Raw genomic sequence first — 17,682 nt, forward strand, 5'->3', positions numbered from 1 at the left:
TTTTATATATCTGCCTAGGCAATATTCGGTAGCTACCAAAAGGTAATTTTTTGTATTGCATGCAGGTAAAACTGTATAGGCCTTGAGGGTAGGATTAGAAGGGAACGTGCGACTTAATAATTTATTTTCTTGTCATATAACAATTTTTGTGATATTATACTACCATCACTATTAAAATTGTTACTTTTGTTTAAACACAAGAAAGCAGTGTGTAGGGTGTTAATATTAGCTGGGTGTTAATATTATCTATTAAATTTAAATACAGGTTGAGTATCCCATATCCAAATATTCCGAAATACGGAATATTCCGAAATACGGACTTTTTTGAGTAAGAGTGAGATAGTGAAATCTTTGTTTTTGATGGCTCAATGTACACAAACTTTGTTTAATACTAAAAGTTATTAAAAATATTGTATTAAATGACCTTCAGGCTGTGTGTATAAGGTGTATATGGAACATAAATTAATTGTGTGAATGTAGACACACTTTGTTTAATGCACAAAGTTACAAAAAATATTGGCTAAAATGACCTTCAGTCTGTGTGTATAAGGTGTATATGTAACATAAATGCATTCTGTGCTTAGATTTAGGTCCCATCACCATGATACCTCATTATGGTATGCAATTATTCCAAAATACGGAAAAATCACATATCCAAAATACCTCTGGTCCCAAGCGTTTTGGATAAGGGATACTCAACCTGTATTACTAGCTGCCCCAAGCCAGCCTAATATTAAAAAAATAATATATATCATCTAGAGTTAAGCTTGGGTGGAGGCACTGAATGTCAATAGTTTAGTAGTGTATAGCACATTATCAGTATACGTAACCAAGGGTTACATTTAATAATTGTAGCCTATATACATATTTATTGTTTGGGACCCTTAATTAAGTATTAATTTGTGACATTTAAATACATGTTTAAAGTGTACCTTTACCATGTAATGACCAGGCAGACTGCATGCAGTTTGGGTAATCTTGCTGGCCAGAGGTAATTCCATTTGTTGCCTTTGTTGTTAATTTTGAAATTAGTTGAGGTGACTTGTATTCAAAACACAGAAAATGTTGGTAACTCATGTTTGCAATTCAGGCTTTTGCATTTAATACAGTCACAATTTGCAGTTTGCCATTTGAGCAATTCATATTCCATTCCATTTACAACATTCTCTCGTGGAATTATCTCTGCAAATTTCCCAATGTATAACTTATAGTTTACTCATTTCTTTTCTTTTAGTCCCAGTCAAGGAATGTGCTGCAGTCAGTTGTGCTCGTATAAACCTAAAGGAGAACGCTGTCGCGAGGAGACCGAGTGCACAGTGGAAAGTTTCTGCTCAGGAGAATCTGCCAGATGTCCAAGATCTACCCCCAAAAATAACTACACTTTGTGCAACTATGGAACAAGGATATGTCTGAATGGGGTAAATTCTGTAACTTTACACAGAAACTGCATCACACACACCATACTCGCCGGTACAATCACTCTGAGCACACTGGTCTGTGGAAAGGATAAATACTTATGTTCACCTGTCTGCACTGGGAAATTATGGAAATTGCATTGGGTAAAGTCATGCATTTTAGTAATATATTTATTTAATGTCTTCCATGTGTAGAGCTTGGTAGCGCTTTTTGATTAATAAGAAATAGGCTGTGCCATGATCTACAATTTTGCATGTGCCATTAGCGTTTTAGAAAATAATGGTAGCATCACACCCAAAAACATTAATTTTATTTTTCAAATAGTTAACAGTGAACGAGCAGTAAAAGAACATTACACAAATTACAAGTGTATAATGTATTTTGTAAATAAAAATCCAATACAGTATTAATGTTTGTGTTAGGGAACCTTTAATTGTTGCCATGGCATCTTAGTTAATACTTATTCTCAGGGCCTTGTGCAAGGTTTCTCGGCTCCCTAGGCAAAACTTCAGCCTATAGCCCACAACCACCACCAATACCCACTTCCTAGCCGTTCAGATGAAAGTGTAACTTATAAGTCCCAAGGTCACCACTTGCAGAAACATCCTTAATTATGTGATAGGCAGACTCAGTGGCGCCCCTCCCCACACACCAGATCCCAGCGCCCTAGGCATCTGCCTAAAGCTGCGTAATGGTAGAGCAGATCCTGCTTATTCTGCATAAGAAAAATACAGTTAAGACGAAAACTGTTCTATAAAATGTTTCACGCCCTTTGGCATTTTTCTCATTTATTTCTTTGCATCACAGAATTAAAATGAATTTATTCAGTAGTTCTTATAAAAAAAACTCTATAATGTAAAAAAAAAAAGACAAATAAGATTTATTTTAATGAATACTAATAAACAAAGTAGACAACAATGTATTGCTTAATTATTCACCCATAAGGCACAAGAAAAGAAAATCATTGTTGAAAAATATTCACATAAAGGGGTAATTTACCATGCGCTAATTGATCCCCTGGGGCTATTTAATTGTCCCTGTATCAGCCTACAGGCTGCTCTTAACAGATTTTTTTCAAGAATGAGCAGAGTCAAAACCCCGCCCCTGCATTAAATAGCCTGTCTTCATTAGCCCCCGCAGTGTTAACAGATAGGTCTGAGTATTCCGGATTCTATGTGTTAACACCGGAAAACAGATAAATTAATGGGTGACTAATAGCCAAAAGGCTTGAGCCTAACTGTTTTTCAACCCTGTTAAATTATCAGTGCTAATTGAATTTCCCCCCAAGTCTTTTCTTGAGTTTGCCAGAAAACATGTGGGCAATCCCAGTTCAGAAAGTTTCTATGGTCTGATGAAAACAAAGGGTAAATTTACTAAATAGCGCTTGTTTTGGCCAGTGGATTTAAAAAGGCCATAAAATGAAATAGTCCTTTGGATGCTCCAGACACACACCTGTACAGTACATTCTGAGTAGTGCCATACTACTTATGTCATTCGCTCAGGGCATAGCATTGCAGCAAAAGTCACACTGCAGGGGTTTAAATACAAAAAAGAAATCATTATCCTGGGGTGGTCAAGACTATGGGGGGGTAATTCAGACCTGATCTCTGGGCAGCGATTTTTGCAGCCCTGCGATCAGATAGTCGCTGCCTATAGTGGGAGTGTATTTTCGCTTGAGATGGGCAGGTTCGGTTCCCTGAGAACCGAACCCTACCGGACTTCACTACCCGAGCCCGAATCCAAGCCCAGTTCGGGTTTTCCCGCTTGACTCGTAAACCAGAATGAGGCAAAACGTCACCATCCCACTGTCGGATTCTCGCGGGTTTTGTACCCCATATAAGGAGCCACACGTCACCGCCACTTTCACTCCAGTCCAGGAGAGTGTAACGAGAGGACGTGTCTCCGTCCTCAGTGTCTGTGCGGGAGGGAAAGTGAGGTGGCGATTCCAGTGCTGTATTGTGCTGCTCAGTCCAGTGTAGTGTCGGGCAGTCTTCAGTATGCCGGCTGATGGGATCCCGGCGCTCAGTATAACGGCGCCGGAATCCCGAAATCCAGCATACCGACAACTTTTCTCTCTTGGGGGTCCACGACCACCCTGGAGGGAGAATAAATAGCGTTGTGCGCATAGTGTGCCACCATGCCCACAGCGTGGCAAGTGCAGTGAGACTGCAAGGGGCTCATTTGCACTCGCCCAGCTGTCGTTATGGCGGTGGCCGCCAGCATACCATACTACACCCTTAGTGTCTGAAGCTGCATCAGTCCAGTCACAGTGGTGTTGTCCTCTGCTGCCATATGCCATATAATTCCAGTGATACTGCCGTATAAGTCCAGTGGTACTGACGTATAAGTACAGTGGTACTGCCTTATGATTCCAGTGATACTGCCGTATAATTCCAGTGATACTGCCGTATAAATCCAGTCCAGTGGTACTTGCATATAAATCCAGTGGTACTGCCGTATAATTTCAGTGGCACTGGCATATAAGTCCAGTGATACTGCCGTATAAATCCAGTCCAGTGGTACTGCCGTATAATTCCAGTGATACTGCTGTATAAGTCCAGTGATACTGCCGTATAAATCCTGTCCAGTGGTACTGCCGTATAAATCCAGTGGTACTGCCGTATAATTCCAGTGATACTGCTGTATAATTCCAGTGATACTGCCGTATAATTCCAGTTCAGTGGAACTGCCGTGTAAGTCCAGTGATACTGCCGTATAAGTCCAGTGGTACTGCCGTATAATTCCAGTCGTACTGCCGTATAATTCCAGTGATACTGCCGTATAATTCCAGTGATTCTTACGTATAAATCCAGTCCAGTTGTACTGCCGTGTAAATCCAGTGGTACTGCCATATAATTCCAGTGATACTGCCATATAATTCCAGTGGTACTGGCGTATAAATCCAGTGATACTGCCATATAAATCCAGTCCAGTGGTACTGCCATATAAATCCAGTGGTACTGCCGTATAATTTCAGTGATACTGCTGTATATGTCCAGTGGTACTGCCATATAATTCCAGTGATACTGCCGTATATGTCCAGTGGTACTGCCGTATATGTCCAGTGGTACTGCCGTATAATTCCAGTGGTACTGGCGTATATGTCCAGTGATAATGCCATATAAATCCAGTCCATTGGTACTACCATATAAGTCCTGTGGTACTGCCATATAAGTTCAGTGGTACTGCCGTATAATTTCAGTGATACTGCCGTATATGTCAAGTCGTACTGTCATATAATTCCAGCGATACTGCCGTATATGTCCAGTGGTACTGCTGTATAAATCCAGTGGTACTGCCATGTAATTCCAGTTCAGTGGAACTGCCGTGTAAGTCCAGTGGTACTGCCGTATAAATCCAGTGGTACTGCCGTATAATTCCAGTTGTACTGCTGTATAATTCCAGGGATGCTGCTGTATAATTCCAGTGGTACTGGCATATAAATCCAGTGATACTGCCGTATAAATATAGTCCAGTGGTACTGCCATATAAGTCCAGTGGTAAAACACAGAAACACAGAATTTGACGGCAGATAAGAACCACTTGGCCCATCTAGTACTGCCATATAATTCCAATGATACTGCCATATAATTCCAGTGGTACTGGCGTATAAATCCAGTGGTATAGGCGTATAAGTCCAGTGATACTGCCGTATAAATCCAGTCCAGTGGTACTGCCGTATAAATCCAGTGGTACTGCCGTATAATTCCAGTGATACTGCCGTATAATTCCAGTGATACTGACGTATAATTCCAGTGGTACTGGCGTATAATTACAGTGATACTGCCGTATAAATCCAGTCCAGTGATACTGTCATATAAGTCCAGTGGTACTGCCGTATAATTCCAGTGATACTGCTGTGTAATTCCAGTGGTACTGGCATACAAATCCAGTGATACTGCCATATAAATACAGTCCAGTGGTACTGCCGTATAAATCCAGTGGTACTGCCGTATAATTCCAGTGATACTGCCATATAATTCCAGTGATCCTGCCATATAATTGCAGTGGTACTGGTGTATAAGTCCAGTGATACTGCCGTATAAATACAGTCCAGTGCTACTGCCATATAAGTCCAGTAGTACTTCCATATAAGTCCAGTGGTACTGCTGTATAAGTCCAGTGGTACTGCTGTATAAATCCAGTGATATATGCCATATATGTCCAGTTGTACTCCCGTATAAATCCAGTGGTACTGCCGTATAAGTCCAGTGGTACTGCCGTATAATTCCAGTGGTACTGTCTTGTGCTGTATATTATTTACTCCATTTAAATGGGGTTATTAATATTTAATCCAAATTATTTTTACAGGGTTTGCCCTGTGTGGTGTATGGACACGCTGTCCTGTGCCGCATATTGTGTTATATAACTCCAGAAAAATAATGGAGAACAAAAATTTGGAGGATAAAATAGGGAAAGATCAAGAACCACTTCCTCCTAGTGCTGAAGCTGCTGCCACTAGTCATGACATAGATGATGAAATGCCATCAACGTCGTCTGCCAAGGCCGATGCCCAATGTGATAGTAGAGGGCATGTAAAATCCAAAAAGCCAAAGTTCAGTAAAAAGACCCAAATTTTTTTATTTAAATGGTCTGAGGAGAAACGTAAACTTGATAATATGCCTTTACGGCATGGGCCAGTATTTACTAAAAATCCGAGTTTGGCCGATTTGTGGGGTTTTTTCTAAGTCCCAATCCGGGAATTCACTAAGCACCAATCTCGGCAGTGTCTGGTCTATTCGTAATGGTTTGAATGACAATGTTCCGAAATACGAATGAATAGACCATCGGTCAAACGCGGCTGTTATTTCATAGAATACGGGAATTCACTATTCATTCGTATTTGGGTGTTAGTCTCTGAGTGCTCAAGTGCGGTCGTATTTTTTTGTGATTCGTTAAAAAAAGCGGCAAAAAAAATAGACCTGCTTTTTTCAGTCGTGTTTACATGTGTTGCAAATAAAAAATCACTCACACCTGAATTAGGATGCCTATAAAAGGATGTTAGGCCCATTTCAATACACCTACACTCAGAAATGGCAGCAGGACTGTGGGCCAGTGATCTTTTGTGTGCTGTGGGATGACTCAGACATCAGCCTGTAAGTACCCAGGGCCAAGAAACTGAACATGGTCAGCAGGTTGTACAGGTTCCGCGGAGGCTGCGCAGGGCTCGTTTTTTTAGGGGGCGTTTAAACTTGAACGCATTGTCCGATGATAAGGTCATACAGATGTTCCGTCTAAATCGTAACAACATTTTCTGTCTGTATGACCTTGTCAAAATGGGCCTAGACCCTGAGACAGCATGCTCTCGCCCTGTCTCAGGCCTGCACAAACTCCTGGCTGTGTTGCACTTTATGGCTACTGGCAGCTTTCAGGCTGTGTCTGGGGATGTCATAGGAATCTCACAGCCCTCATTTTCCAGAATCTTAACACAGGTGATGTATACCTAACGACCTCTTCTGTTTTGTGTTTGTTTTAATTTCTCGGTGGCCAGTTCTGTCCTAAAATCTCATGTTTATTGTTCTTTAAAATGTACACACAGGTGTTGGCTGTTTTGCAGCCCCACATCGAGGCCTCAATCTGCTTCCCTACCCAGGAGTCTCAGTGGCATGCCGTCAGGGTAGATTTCTATGAGCTGGCTGGCATGCCCAATGTGCTTGGAGCCATAGATTGCACACACATTCAGCTGAGACCACCTAGGGCAGGCAGCACATATATACAAACCGCCATTTCGAACACTCCACAAATGTGCAGGTGGTTTGTTATGCAAATCTCAAAATAATGAGTGTTGTTGCTGGTTACCCTGGGGGCTGCCATGACTCCTTCATCCTCAGTCAGTCATCCCTCTTTGAAAAGTTTGAGGACGGACAAATGCCAGATGGATGGCTGCTGGGTATGTAATTTGATATTTGTAGGCCTGCGTATACTTTGTCCAAATACAGGTGCAGATGTATTAACCTGTAGAAGGCATAAGGAAGTGTGAAACCAGTGATCTGTGCAAGGTGATAAAGGCACCAGCCAATCAGCTCCAATATGTAAATTAACATTTAGGAACAGATTGTCTACTGCCTTTATTACCTTGCACATATCACTGGTTTTCACTTCCTTATGCCTTCTACAGGTTAATACATCTGCCCCACAGTGTGTTACTTATGTGTTGCTGTATCTTAACATGAATCACGTTACTATATCTGTCTTTTAGGTGATGGAGGATATGGCTGTTTCTCTTGGCTTCTAACTCCATTGTCCCGACCTGATACCCCTTCTGAACACAATTACAATCATGCACATAAGTCCACGCGGAATGTGATAGAAAGATGTTTTGGTGTGCTGAAATCTAGATTTCGGTGTCTGGATAAGTCTGGTGGCCTTTTGTTGTATAGTCCCTCCAAGGTGACTCAAATTGTGTTCTGCTGCTGCTTTCTTCATAACATGTGTTTGCAACATCTGCCACATGTTGAGGAGGAGGAGGAAGAAAGCAGCCAGCAAGCAGAGGAATTAGAGACATCTGGTGATACTTGGAGTACTGATGTAGGGAGGCAGGTTAGGCAACAGATCATCAATCGCTATTTCTAAGGTAAGCTTGGTTTGCTTATTTCATTTGTTGTGTAATCATAAATAGGTGTTTTGGCTTTTTAACCAAAAACCATTACTCAGAATGTGTCTGTCTCCTTGACACATACAAACATACCCTCGCTATATGAAAAACAAATGTTGCATGTGTATTGTGTGGTGTATTTTTAATCTAAAAACAACAGATTATGAGTGGCATGCATTAAGTCTGGATAAGTGATCCTAAACTTGCAGTGCTAATTTCTTACAAGCCCACATCATCAATTTAGTATTTCACTTTATCATTGCATATAACGTCCGAATGCACAGGTTCACAAACTCGGCCCTCAGGACCACACACAGTGCATGTTTTTCACGTAACCCAGTAGAAGCACAGGTGTATGAATTACTCACAGACATGTTAAACGTTTCACAGGTGGAGCTAATTATGTCACTTGTGATTCTGTGAGGAGACCTGCAAAACATGCACTGTGTGGGTTCCTGAGGGCCAAGTTTGAGAACCTGTGTTCCCAAAAAACACTCCTCAACATATAATATGTTAGCCTTGAGGAATACATGTGTCCCTATGTGTGATGCACCATCATATTTAAGACTCACATACTTACTGTAATCAGGAATAATTTATTTCCTAATGTTTGATGCTGTAAACTTTATGATGTGTAAGTAAATACACAGTTTGCCACACATATACATTATTATACACAGTTTGTGTTTTTTGTTGTAAAAGTACATATTTGTTTGTTTCAGCATCACGTGTAAAAACATTCTTAATAATTTTTAACACACACAAACATGTCCCAACAATACTGACATTCATTTGGACAATGTTTTTCAACCAAAACAAAGGCAACATATTACAAGCTTTTTACTCAACTCAATTGTGTTCTTCTTGTAATGTTGTATAGATAAGATAGCTAAGATATGTATCACTAACATTGTAATTTGGATTGTCTGCAGGCAAAGAGAATGATTGGAATCTAGAAAGAGTAATAATTAGAAAAAAATCAAGTGGTCAGTTTACTTCCTGCTAAAGACATTCTGCCTGGCTGGCAATTATTGTATCTGGTTTCAAGGGAAAGGGAAGAATTGGACTTGGTGTGGCGCACTCTTAACAGAACATAATTATTAAAATATAACTTTTATTATTATTTATACTTAAAAAAGCCAAGTACTGTGAAATAATAAAATGTATAAGGACAAATGTGAGACAAAGTGCAACATATAATGTTAAAAACCCACACTCTCCGGTTCCACTGTGCTGTGCAATGTCTTGTATCTATATATATATTAAATGTATTCCAGGTTCTATGACCTTTATATATCAAAAAATTTGTGCTGTCAGAATGTGATCACGATATTTAGTTAAATGCAGAACTTGCCTGAGTTTTACATCAATATTTACATTATTTGTTGGTTTATATTGAAAACCTTTCTTGTAACTGATCTACTGGATACCAAATTGATACCAATAATACCACCTATGTATTCCGTATGTCCTTCTTGGATGATGGGTTATATGTAATCGTGTGTATATTACAACATATCGTTTGGTAGAGCCTTCATACAATAGTTCCCAAGAGACAAGGCTCCCCGCTCTCAGTCTCAGCTGTCAGCGTATTCTTGTTCTATCTTTATGAATCCCACATTTACTTGAAATTACACTATGCGCTCTCAGTCTTAGCTGTCAGCGCTTGTGGATATTCTTCCATATACCGAATTAACATATTTAAATTCCTAATGTCAAGTATAGTGGTTTTCCTGTAAGTGGGAGCCTGTCTGTCACTGTGTGAGCTTATGCAGTGATTCTCAAAAATGTCCTTGTAATTTTCTAGTATCTTTATTAGTTAGTGCTCTCAGTCTATGCTGTCAGCACACCAATTAGCATAAGGGGAAATGTTGTATGAAGAAAGATAGCTCATACGCTTTGAGGATGGCTTTGTTTTTCTCAAACAGATCAGTTCTAATCATTTATTGTGTATCAGGCAAATGCATTTTAATTTGCATGTCACACTGTGATAAATCCAATACCCATGTCAGTCCTGTCTAATGTGCATATTCATTCTGCTGCCTGCCAGTAAATATAGTGATTTATGCCAGGAGCTAGAATCTCTAATAAAGTCTTAAGCAGTTACAATCTCAATATTTATTTAGTCAAAACACTCTGTTTCCGTTATCAGCATTGGAAGTTGGTCTGTAGATGAAAGATTGTTGTAATAGCGGCAGTTTTACATCTATAATTTGTCATACAGATCCACAAAAACTTCCCAGACTGTATGAGGGGATCGGTATCGGTATATTCAAAAAATGTCCGTTAATACCCGCTCAGTTATCCCTTTAATTATTCTGTCAAGATATATTGAATCTGGGAGTAGTATATGACTTCAAAATAAGCTTTACACTGTGTGATCCATATCAGGCACAAGTTAAATATGTACTGCCTTGAAGTGGATACAATTGATAAGTGTTGCAACAAATTGATACTATTGCATTAAAACTACCATGCTGTGAGTTATTATCAGAGCCTGGTAGCTGTGCTGTTGCTTCAAATCTGAATGAGTCATATGTTTCCTTAGAGCTGATACAATTGCCAAGCGCTGTAGCAGATTGATACTATTGCACTTGAACTGCTTATCTTGGTGTGATGACTATGATGTTATTACATAGGATTGTAAAATGGAGTAACCCCCTTGACTATGCTATAGGCAAGTTGGATATCACTCCATCCGTGGGCTGCCTTGTACTGGAGATATAATTGTTGTGTTTGCACACCTGAAAAATAATCGGTGCAATTTACTGACTGCTTGCTAATCTGTACACTTGACTGACTGCAAGCTGTTCTATACACATTTCTGACTGCGGGCTAATCTGTACATGGTACTGACTGCATGCTGTTCTATACACATTTCTAACTAGAAACTAATCTGTACACATTTCTGACCTATGCACCTAACTATGACATGCACATGGATTAAGCACATGGAGAGAGCATGATACGCCGACGCGCGTTTCACAGTTAAAGTTTCATCAGGGCTAACCAGAACGTCTACCCTGTTTGGAATATCTTTGTTTAGCCGCACCAATCACGGAGCGGTATACCTATCACGTGGTAAATTCAGCCTATCATGCTGCCACTCTGATCATTCAGAATCTAGCAGAGCGGCCTGTCCGATCACGTGACTAAGACGGACCATACGGGACTCTAAGTTACTAGCACTAGAGAAAGAGAGGAATGTTATTTATATGTCTGCTACAGTGGACTACGTTCTCTCTCATAGACTCGGAGCCTCGTAACTATCCCTATTGTGTGAATATGTTTGATTCCCTTAGTTCTTATTAAGTGAGTTAAGTATCGTAATGTCAAAACGTGGTTGTTTACTCGTAAATCTCGTAGTCTATCTTCCTTATCCTTTGTAAATAAACAGTGTGAATTAATGGTGAACAATAAAAAAGAAAAAAATTAAAATCGTGACTGGTGAACATAAAAGCGTGAGAGAATAGGAAAAATAGTGTATTTGTTCTTAATGACTTCTTGTAGATTATGTGAAAAATAGTATTGTGATAAGAATTATCATAAGCCTGATCTATTGTGTACTATCAATATAGCTAGATGGGCTGGTTTCCTTGTGTGTGGTAATTAACCTTATAAGATTATATTGTGAAGTGCATGTCTTGTGATGGAATGAAAAAATTATCGATGTGCATAGTGGTGTGTCTGTGTAAGAGGCTTATAGCTATATTGTATACAGTACCCATGGATTATATTGTATTCCAATATAACCCCCAATGATTTTTAATAGTCTAATTACATATGTTGTGAGTAATCTCTAACAGTCTTTATAGATATATAGAACTTGGGTTTAATAACACCTCTTATGTAGAGATTATTCTATTGTTGACTTAGTACATGTTTGTAACCTCTGACCACGTTTAATCAAACTACATTTATAAAGGGAAGGTAACGAGTATCATATGGATCCCCTCAGGGTCCACTAATACATTTTATTATTTTCCTTCATGGAATATTGGCACATACTGCCATTATAATGGTTACTAAATGTATTGTACTCATACTTCCCACCTGAAGGTAGGACTTTATGAGGAGGGAGTAACAGATATCCTGTGGATCCTCTCATGGCCCACTAATATATTATGTTATTTTATTGTTTTCCTTCATAGGGTATTTACACCTTACTGTTATTACCGTGGCCTCCAGGTGAGTGATACTCATACTTCTTCCCCATAGAGTCATTAGTAGGGACATAATTGATATACTCATTGATTCACATATTTAGTTGTAAATTGTGTTTTGTGTAGCTTTTAATCCTATGACTTATTAATTTGTTTTTCTCTACAGTCTTATTATACAGGTTCATCCCGTCGAGTCCTCATGGTAAGTATATAGTCACCAGACATAATTGTTGATCTGGATTTAATCCTGAAAATTCTGTCCATTCATTTGGAAAGTAACCTGGATTCCCTATATTTTATTACTTTGACTAGAGATTATTTGTGTTGATCAGCATTTATTTATACCATATTTTCTTGAAAAAAGAGCAAAAGTTGTTAATATAATATTGGATACTTTATATCCAATGTTAGGAACAAGATAAGGTATCCTATTGTCTTGTTATATGGGAAGATTCCACTGAAGAATACCGATTAAATTCGTGAGAGGAAGAAGTTACATTATTTTCTCTGTAACCGGGAAAAGTGGACTGTTCTTTACAGAAATGGGAGATAGCTGTTATATTCATTTAGCCCCACTGGTTGCAGACTACCCATTAGGAAGATGAGTTTGGTCTCCAGTTTTAACAGTTCATTGTCAATGTTGCCCCCTCTAAGGCCCAACTGAATTTGCTGCATGCCATATGCTTTCAGGCCTCCAGTTTCACCCCCATGATATTGCAGGAAGTGTTTGGCCACTGATGTTAGAGTTCTAAACCTCTCTACATCTTTTCTCGCATTTTTTATGTTATTAGCGTGTTCCAGGATGCGGACTTTCAGTGGGGGGATGGTTTTGCCAATGTAAATTTTACCACAAGGGCATTCAAGATGGTACACTACGCCCATTGTGGTACAATTGATGTAATTATGAATCTGCCATTTTTTACCAAATTTATCTATATATGACTGTTTGGGTGTCATATATCGACAGGCTTTACATTGACCACATTGATATGATCCTTTCTTGTTGTATAATTGTCTTGAGGACACAGAAAAGTGGCTCTGTACAATTAAATCTCTCAAATTCTTAGATCTCCTCCAACTGCTTTGTACTCTACTGGGTAGTACTTGCTTCAAAACTTCATCAGTTTGTAATATGGACCAGTGTTTCTGTAATATGTCATTAATTTCCTTCCACCTGGGGTTAAATGTACTCACAAACCTGACAGGTTCCTCACTTTGAGGTCGAATTTTGGGGGTTAACAATGAGTCTCTTGTATATGATTTTACACTCTGAACAGCAGATTTGATAATCTTATTGCTATATCCCCGTTTCTTTAGTCGGTCACAAACTTGAGTCTCACGTTCTGAATAGGTCTTCTCATCAGAGCAATTCCTCTTAGTACGGAGTAATTCTCCCTTAGGGATTGCTTTGATGGTTGCAGGTAAGTGGGAACTATTAGAATGCAAGATACTGTTGGTTGCCGTTTTTTTGCGAAACACATCAGTACTAATCCTACCATCATTCTCAATTTTAATACTCAGGTCTAAAAAGTGGATTTCTCTCTGATCTTTTTCTCCTATCAATTTTAGGTTGAGATCATTATGGTTCAAGATAGTGATGAATTCATCCAACATCTCTACTCCTCCCTCCCAGATTATTAGAATATCGTCGATGTCCAAGATAGAGGTTCGCATACGATGGGGCACATGCTTTTTGAACATGGGGACACATCATGAGTTCAATGATTTCCTAGTCTCACTGTTACAATTTATACTTACGAAAAATTATTTCATAAGTAAAGAGAGATTCTACCTCCAAGTTAGGGGGACAGCGATGGGGACGGCATGTGCCCCATCGTATGCGAACCTCTATCTTGGATGGTGGGAAAAGGAATATGTATTTAATGAGATGATGGAAAGATATACCCAACACATCTCAGTATACCTTCGTTACATCGACGATATTCTAATAATCTGGGAGGGAGGAGTAGAGATGTTGGATGAATTCATCACTATCTTGAACCATAATGATCTCAACCTAAAATTGATAGGAGAAAAAGATCAGAGAGAAATCCACTTTTTAGACCTGAGTATTAAAATTGAGAATGATGGTAGGATTAGTACTGATGTGTTTCGCAAAAAAACGGCAACCAACAGTATCTTGCATTCTAATAGTTCCCACTTACCTGCAACCATCAAAGCAATCCCTAAGGGAGAATTACTCCGTACTAAGAGGAATTGCTCTGATGAGAAGACCTATTCAGAACGTGAGACTCAAGTTTGTGACCGACTAAAGAAACGGGGATATAGCAATAAGATTATCAAATCTGCTGTTCAGAGTGTAAAATCATATACAAGAGACTCATTGTTAACCCCCAAAATTCGACCTCAAAGTGAGGAACCTGTCAGGTTTGTGAGTACATTTAACCCCAGGTGGAAGGAAATTAATGACATATTACAGAAACACTGGTCCATATTACAAACTGATGAAGTTTTGAAGCAAGTACTACCCAGTAGAGTACAAAGCAGTTGGAGGAGATCTAAGAATTTGAGAGATTTAATTGTACAGAGCCACTTTTCTGTGTCCTCAAGACAATTATACAACAAGAAAGGATCATATCAATGTGGTCGATGTAAAGCCTGTCGATATATGACACCCAAACAGTCATATATAGATAAATTTGGTAAAAAATGGCAGATTCATAATTACATCAATTGTACCACAATGGGCGTAGTGTACCATCTTGAATGCCCTTGTGGTAAAATTTACATTGGCAAAACCATCCGCCCACTGAAAGTCCGCATCCTGGAACACGCTAATAACATAAAAAATGCGAGAAAAGATGTAGAGAGGTTTAGAACTCTAACATCAGTGGCCAAACACTTCCTGCAATATCATGGGGGTGAAACTGGAGGCCTGAAAGCATATGGCATGCAGCAAATTCAGTTGGGCATTAGAGGGGGCAACATTGACAATGAACTGTTAAAACTGGAGACCAAACTCATCTTCCTAATGGGTAGTCTGCAACCAGTGGGGCTAAATGAATATTACAGCTATCTCCCATTTCTGTAAAGAACAGTCCACTTTTCCCGGTTACAGAGAAAATAATGTAACTCCTTCCTCTCATGAATTTAATCAGTATTCTTCAGTGGAATCTTCCCATATAACAAGACAATAGGATACCTTATCTTGTTCCTAACATTGGATATAAAGTATCCAATATTATATTAACAACTTTTGCTCTTTTTTCAAGAAAATATGGTATAAATAAATGCTGATCAACACAAATAATCTCTAGTCAAAGTAATAAAATATAGGGAATCCAGGTTACTTTCCAAACGAATGGACAGAATTTTCAGGATTAAATCCAGATCAACAATTATGTCTGGTGACTATATACTTACCATGAGGACTCGACGGGATGAACCTGTATAATAAGTCTGTAGAGAAAAACAAATTAATAAATCATAGGATTAAAAGCTACACAAAACACAATTTACAACTAAATATGTGAATCAATGAGTATATCAATTATGTCCCTACTAATGACTCTATGGGGAAGAAGTATGAGTATCACTCACCTGGAGGCCACGGTAATAACAGTAAGGTGTAAATACCCTATGAAGGAAAACAATAAAATAACATAATATATTAGTGGGCCATGAGAGGATCCACAGGATATCTGTTACTCCCTCCTCATAAAGTCCTACCTTCAGGTGGGAAGTATGAGTACAATACATTTAGTAACCATTATAATGGCAGTATGTGCCAATATTCCATGAAGGAAAATAATAAAATTTATTAGTGGACCCTGAGGGGATCCATATGATACTCGTTACCTTCCCTTTATAAATGTAGTTTGATTAAACGTGGTCAGAGGTTACAAACATGTACTAAGTCAACAATAGAATAATCTCTACATAAGAGGTGTTATTAAACCCAAGTTCTATATATCTATAAAGACTGTTAGAGATTACTCACAACATATGTAATTAGACTATTAAAAATCATTGGGGGTTATATTGGAATACAATATAATCCATGGGTGCTGTATATAATATAGCTATAAGCCTTTTACACAGACACACCACTATGCACATCGATAATTTTTTCATTCCATCACAAGACATGCACTTCACAATATAATCTTATAAGGTTAATTACCACACACAAGGAAACCAGCCCATCTAGCTATATTGATAGTACACAATAGATCAGGCTTATGATAATTCTTATCACAATACTATTTTTCACATAATCTACAAGAAGTCATTAAGAACAAATACATTATTTTTCCTATTCTCTCACGCTTTTATGTTCACCAGTCACGATTTTAATTTTTTTCTTTTTTATTGTTCACCATTAATTCACACTGTTTATTTACAAAGGATAAGGAAGATAGACTACGAGATTTACGAGTAAACAACCACGTTTTGACATTACGATACTTAACTCACTTAATAAGAACTAAGGGAATCAAACATATTTACACAATAGGGATAGTTACGAGTCTCCGGGTCTATGAGAGAGAACGTAGTCCACTGTAGCAGACATATAAATAACATTCATCTCTTTCTCTAGTGCTAGTAACTTAGAGTCCCGTATGGTCCGTCCTAGTCACGTGATCGGACAGGCCGCTCTGCTAGATTCTGAATGATCAGAGTGGCAGCATGATAGGCTGAATTTACCACGTGATAGGTATACCGCTCCGTGATTGGTGCGGCTAAACAAAGATATTCCAAACAGGGTAGACGTTCTGGTTAGCCCTGATGAAACCTTAACTGTGAAACACGCGTCGGCGTATCACACTCTCTCCATGTGCTTAATCCATGTGCATGTCATAGTTAGGTGCATAGGTCAGAAATGTGTACAGATTAGTTTCTAGTTAGAAATGTGTATAGAACAGCATGCAGTCAGTACCATGTACAGATTAGCCCGCAGTCAGAAATGTGTATAGAACAGCTTGCAGTCAGTCAAGTGTACAGATTAGCCAGCAGTCAGTAAATTGCACCGATTATTTTTCAGGTGTGCAAATACAACAATTATATCTCCAGTACAAGGCAGCCCACGGATGGAGTGATATCCAACTTGCCTATAGCATAGTCAAGGGGGTTACTCCATTTTACAATCCTATGTAATAACATCATAGTCATCACACCAAGATAAGCAGTTCAAGTGCAATAGTATCAATCTGCTACAGCGCTTGGCAATTGTATCAGCTCTAAGGAAACATATGACTCATTCAGATTTGAAGCAACAGCACAGCTACCAGGCTCTGATAATAACTCACAGCATGGTAGTTTTAATGCAATAGTATCAATTTGTTGCAACACTTATCAATTGTATCCACTTCAAGGCAGTACATATTTAACTTGTGCCTGATATGGATCACACAGTGTAAAGCTTATTTTGAAGTCATATACTACTCCCAGATTCAATATATGTTGACAGAATAATTAAAGGGATAACTGAGTGGGTATTAACGAACATTTTTTGAATATACCGATACCGATCCCCTCATACAGTCT

At 38.8% G+C, this 17,682-nt stretch overlaps 1 protein-coding gene across 1 annotated transcript in view; it reads left to right on the top strand.

The window, feature by feature from the left end:
• Positions 1-17,682, top strand: part of LOC134906534 (disintegrin and metalloproteinase domain-containing protein 10-like) — a 286,183-nt gene that overhangs the window by 169,329 nt on the left and 99,172 nt on the right. The window contains exon 12 of the mRNA XM_063914722.1: positions 1,235-1,418. Coding sequence (XP_063770792.1) covers positions 1,235-1,418 — 184 coding nt within the window. The remainder of the gene's footprint in view (positions 1-1,234; positions 1,419-17,682) is intronic.

This window comes from Pseudophryne corroboree, chromosome 1 (genome assembly GCF_028390025.1).
Source record: "Pseudophryne corroboree isolate aPseCor3 chromosome 1, aPseCor3.hap2, whole genome shotgun sequence".
Classification (NCBI taxonomy): domain Eukaryota; kingdom Metazoa; phylum Chordata; class Amphibia; order Anura; family Myobatrachidae; genus Pseudophryne; species Pseudophryne corroboree.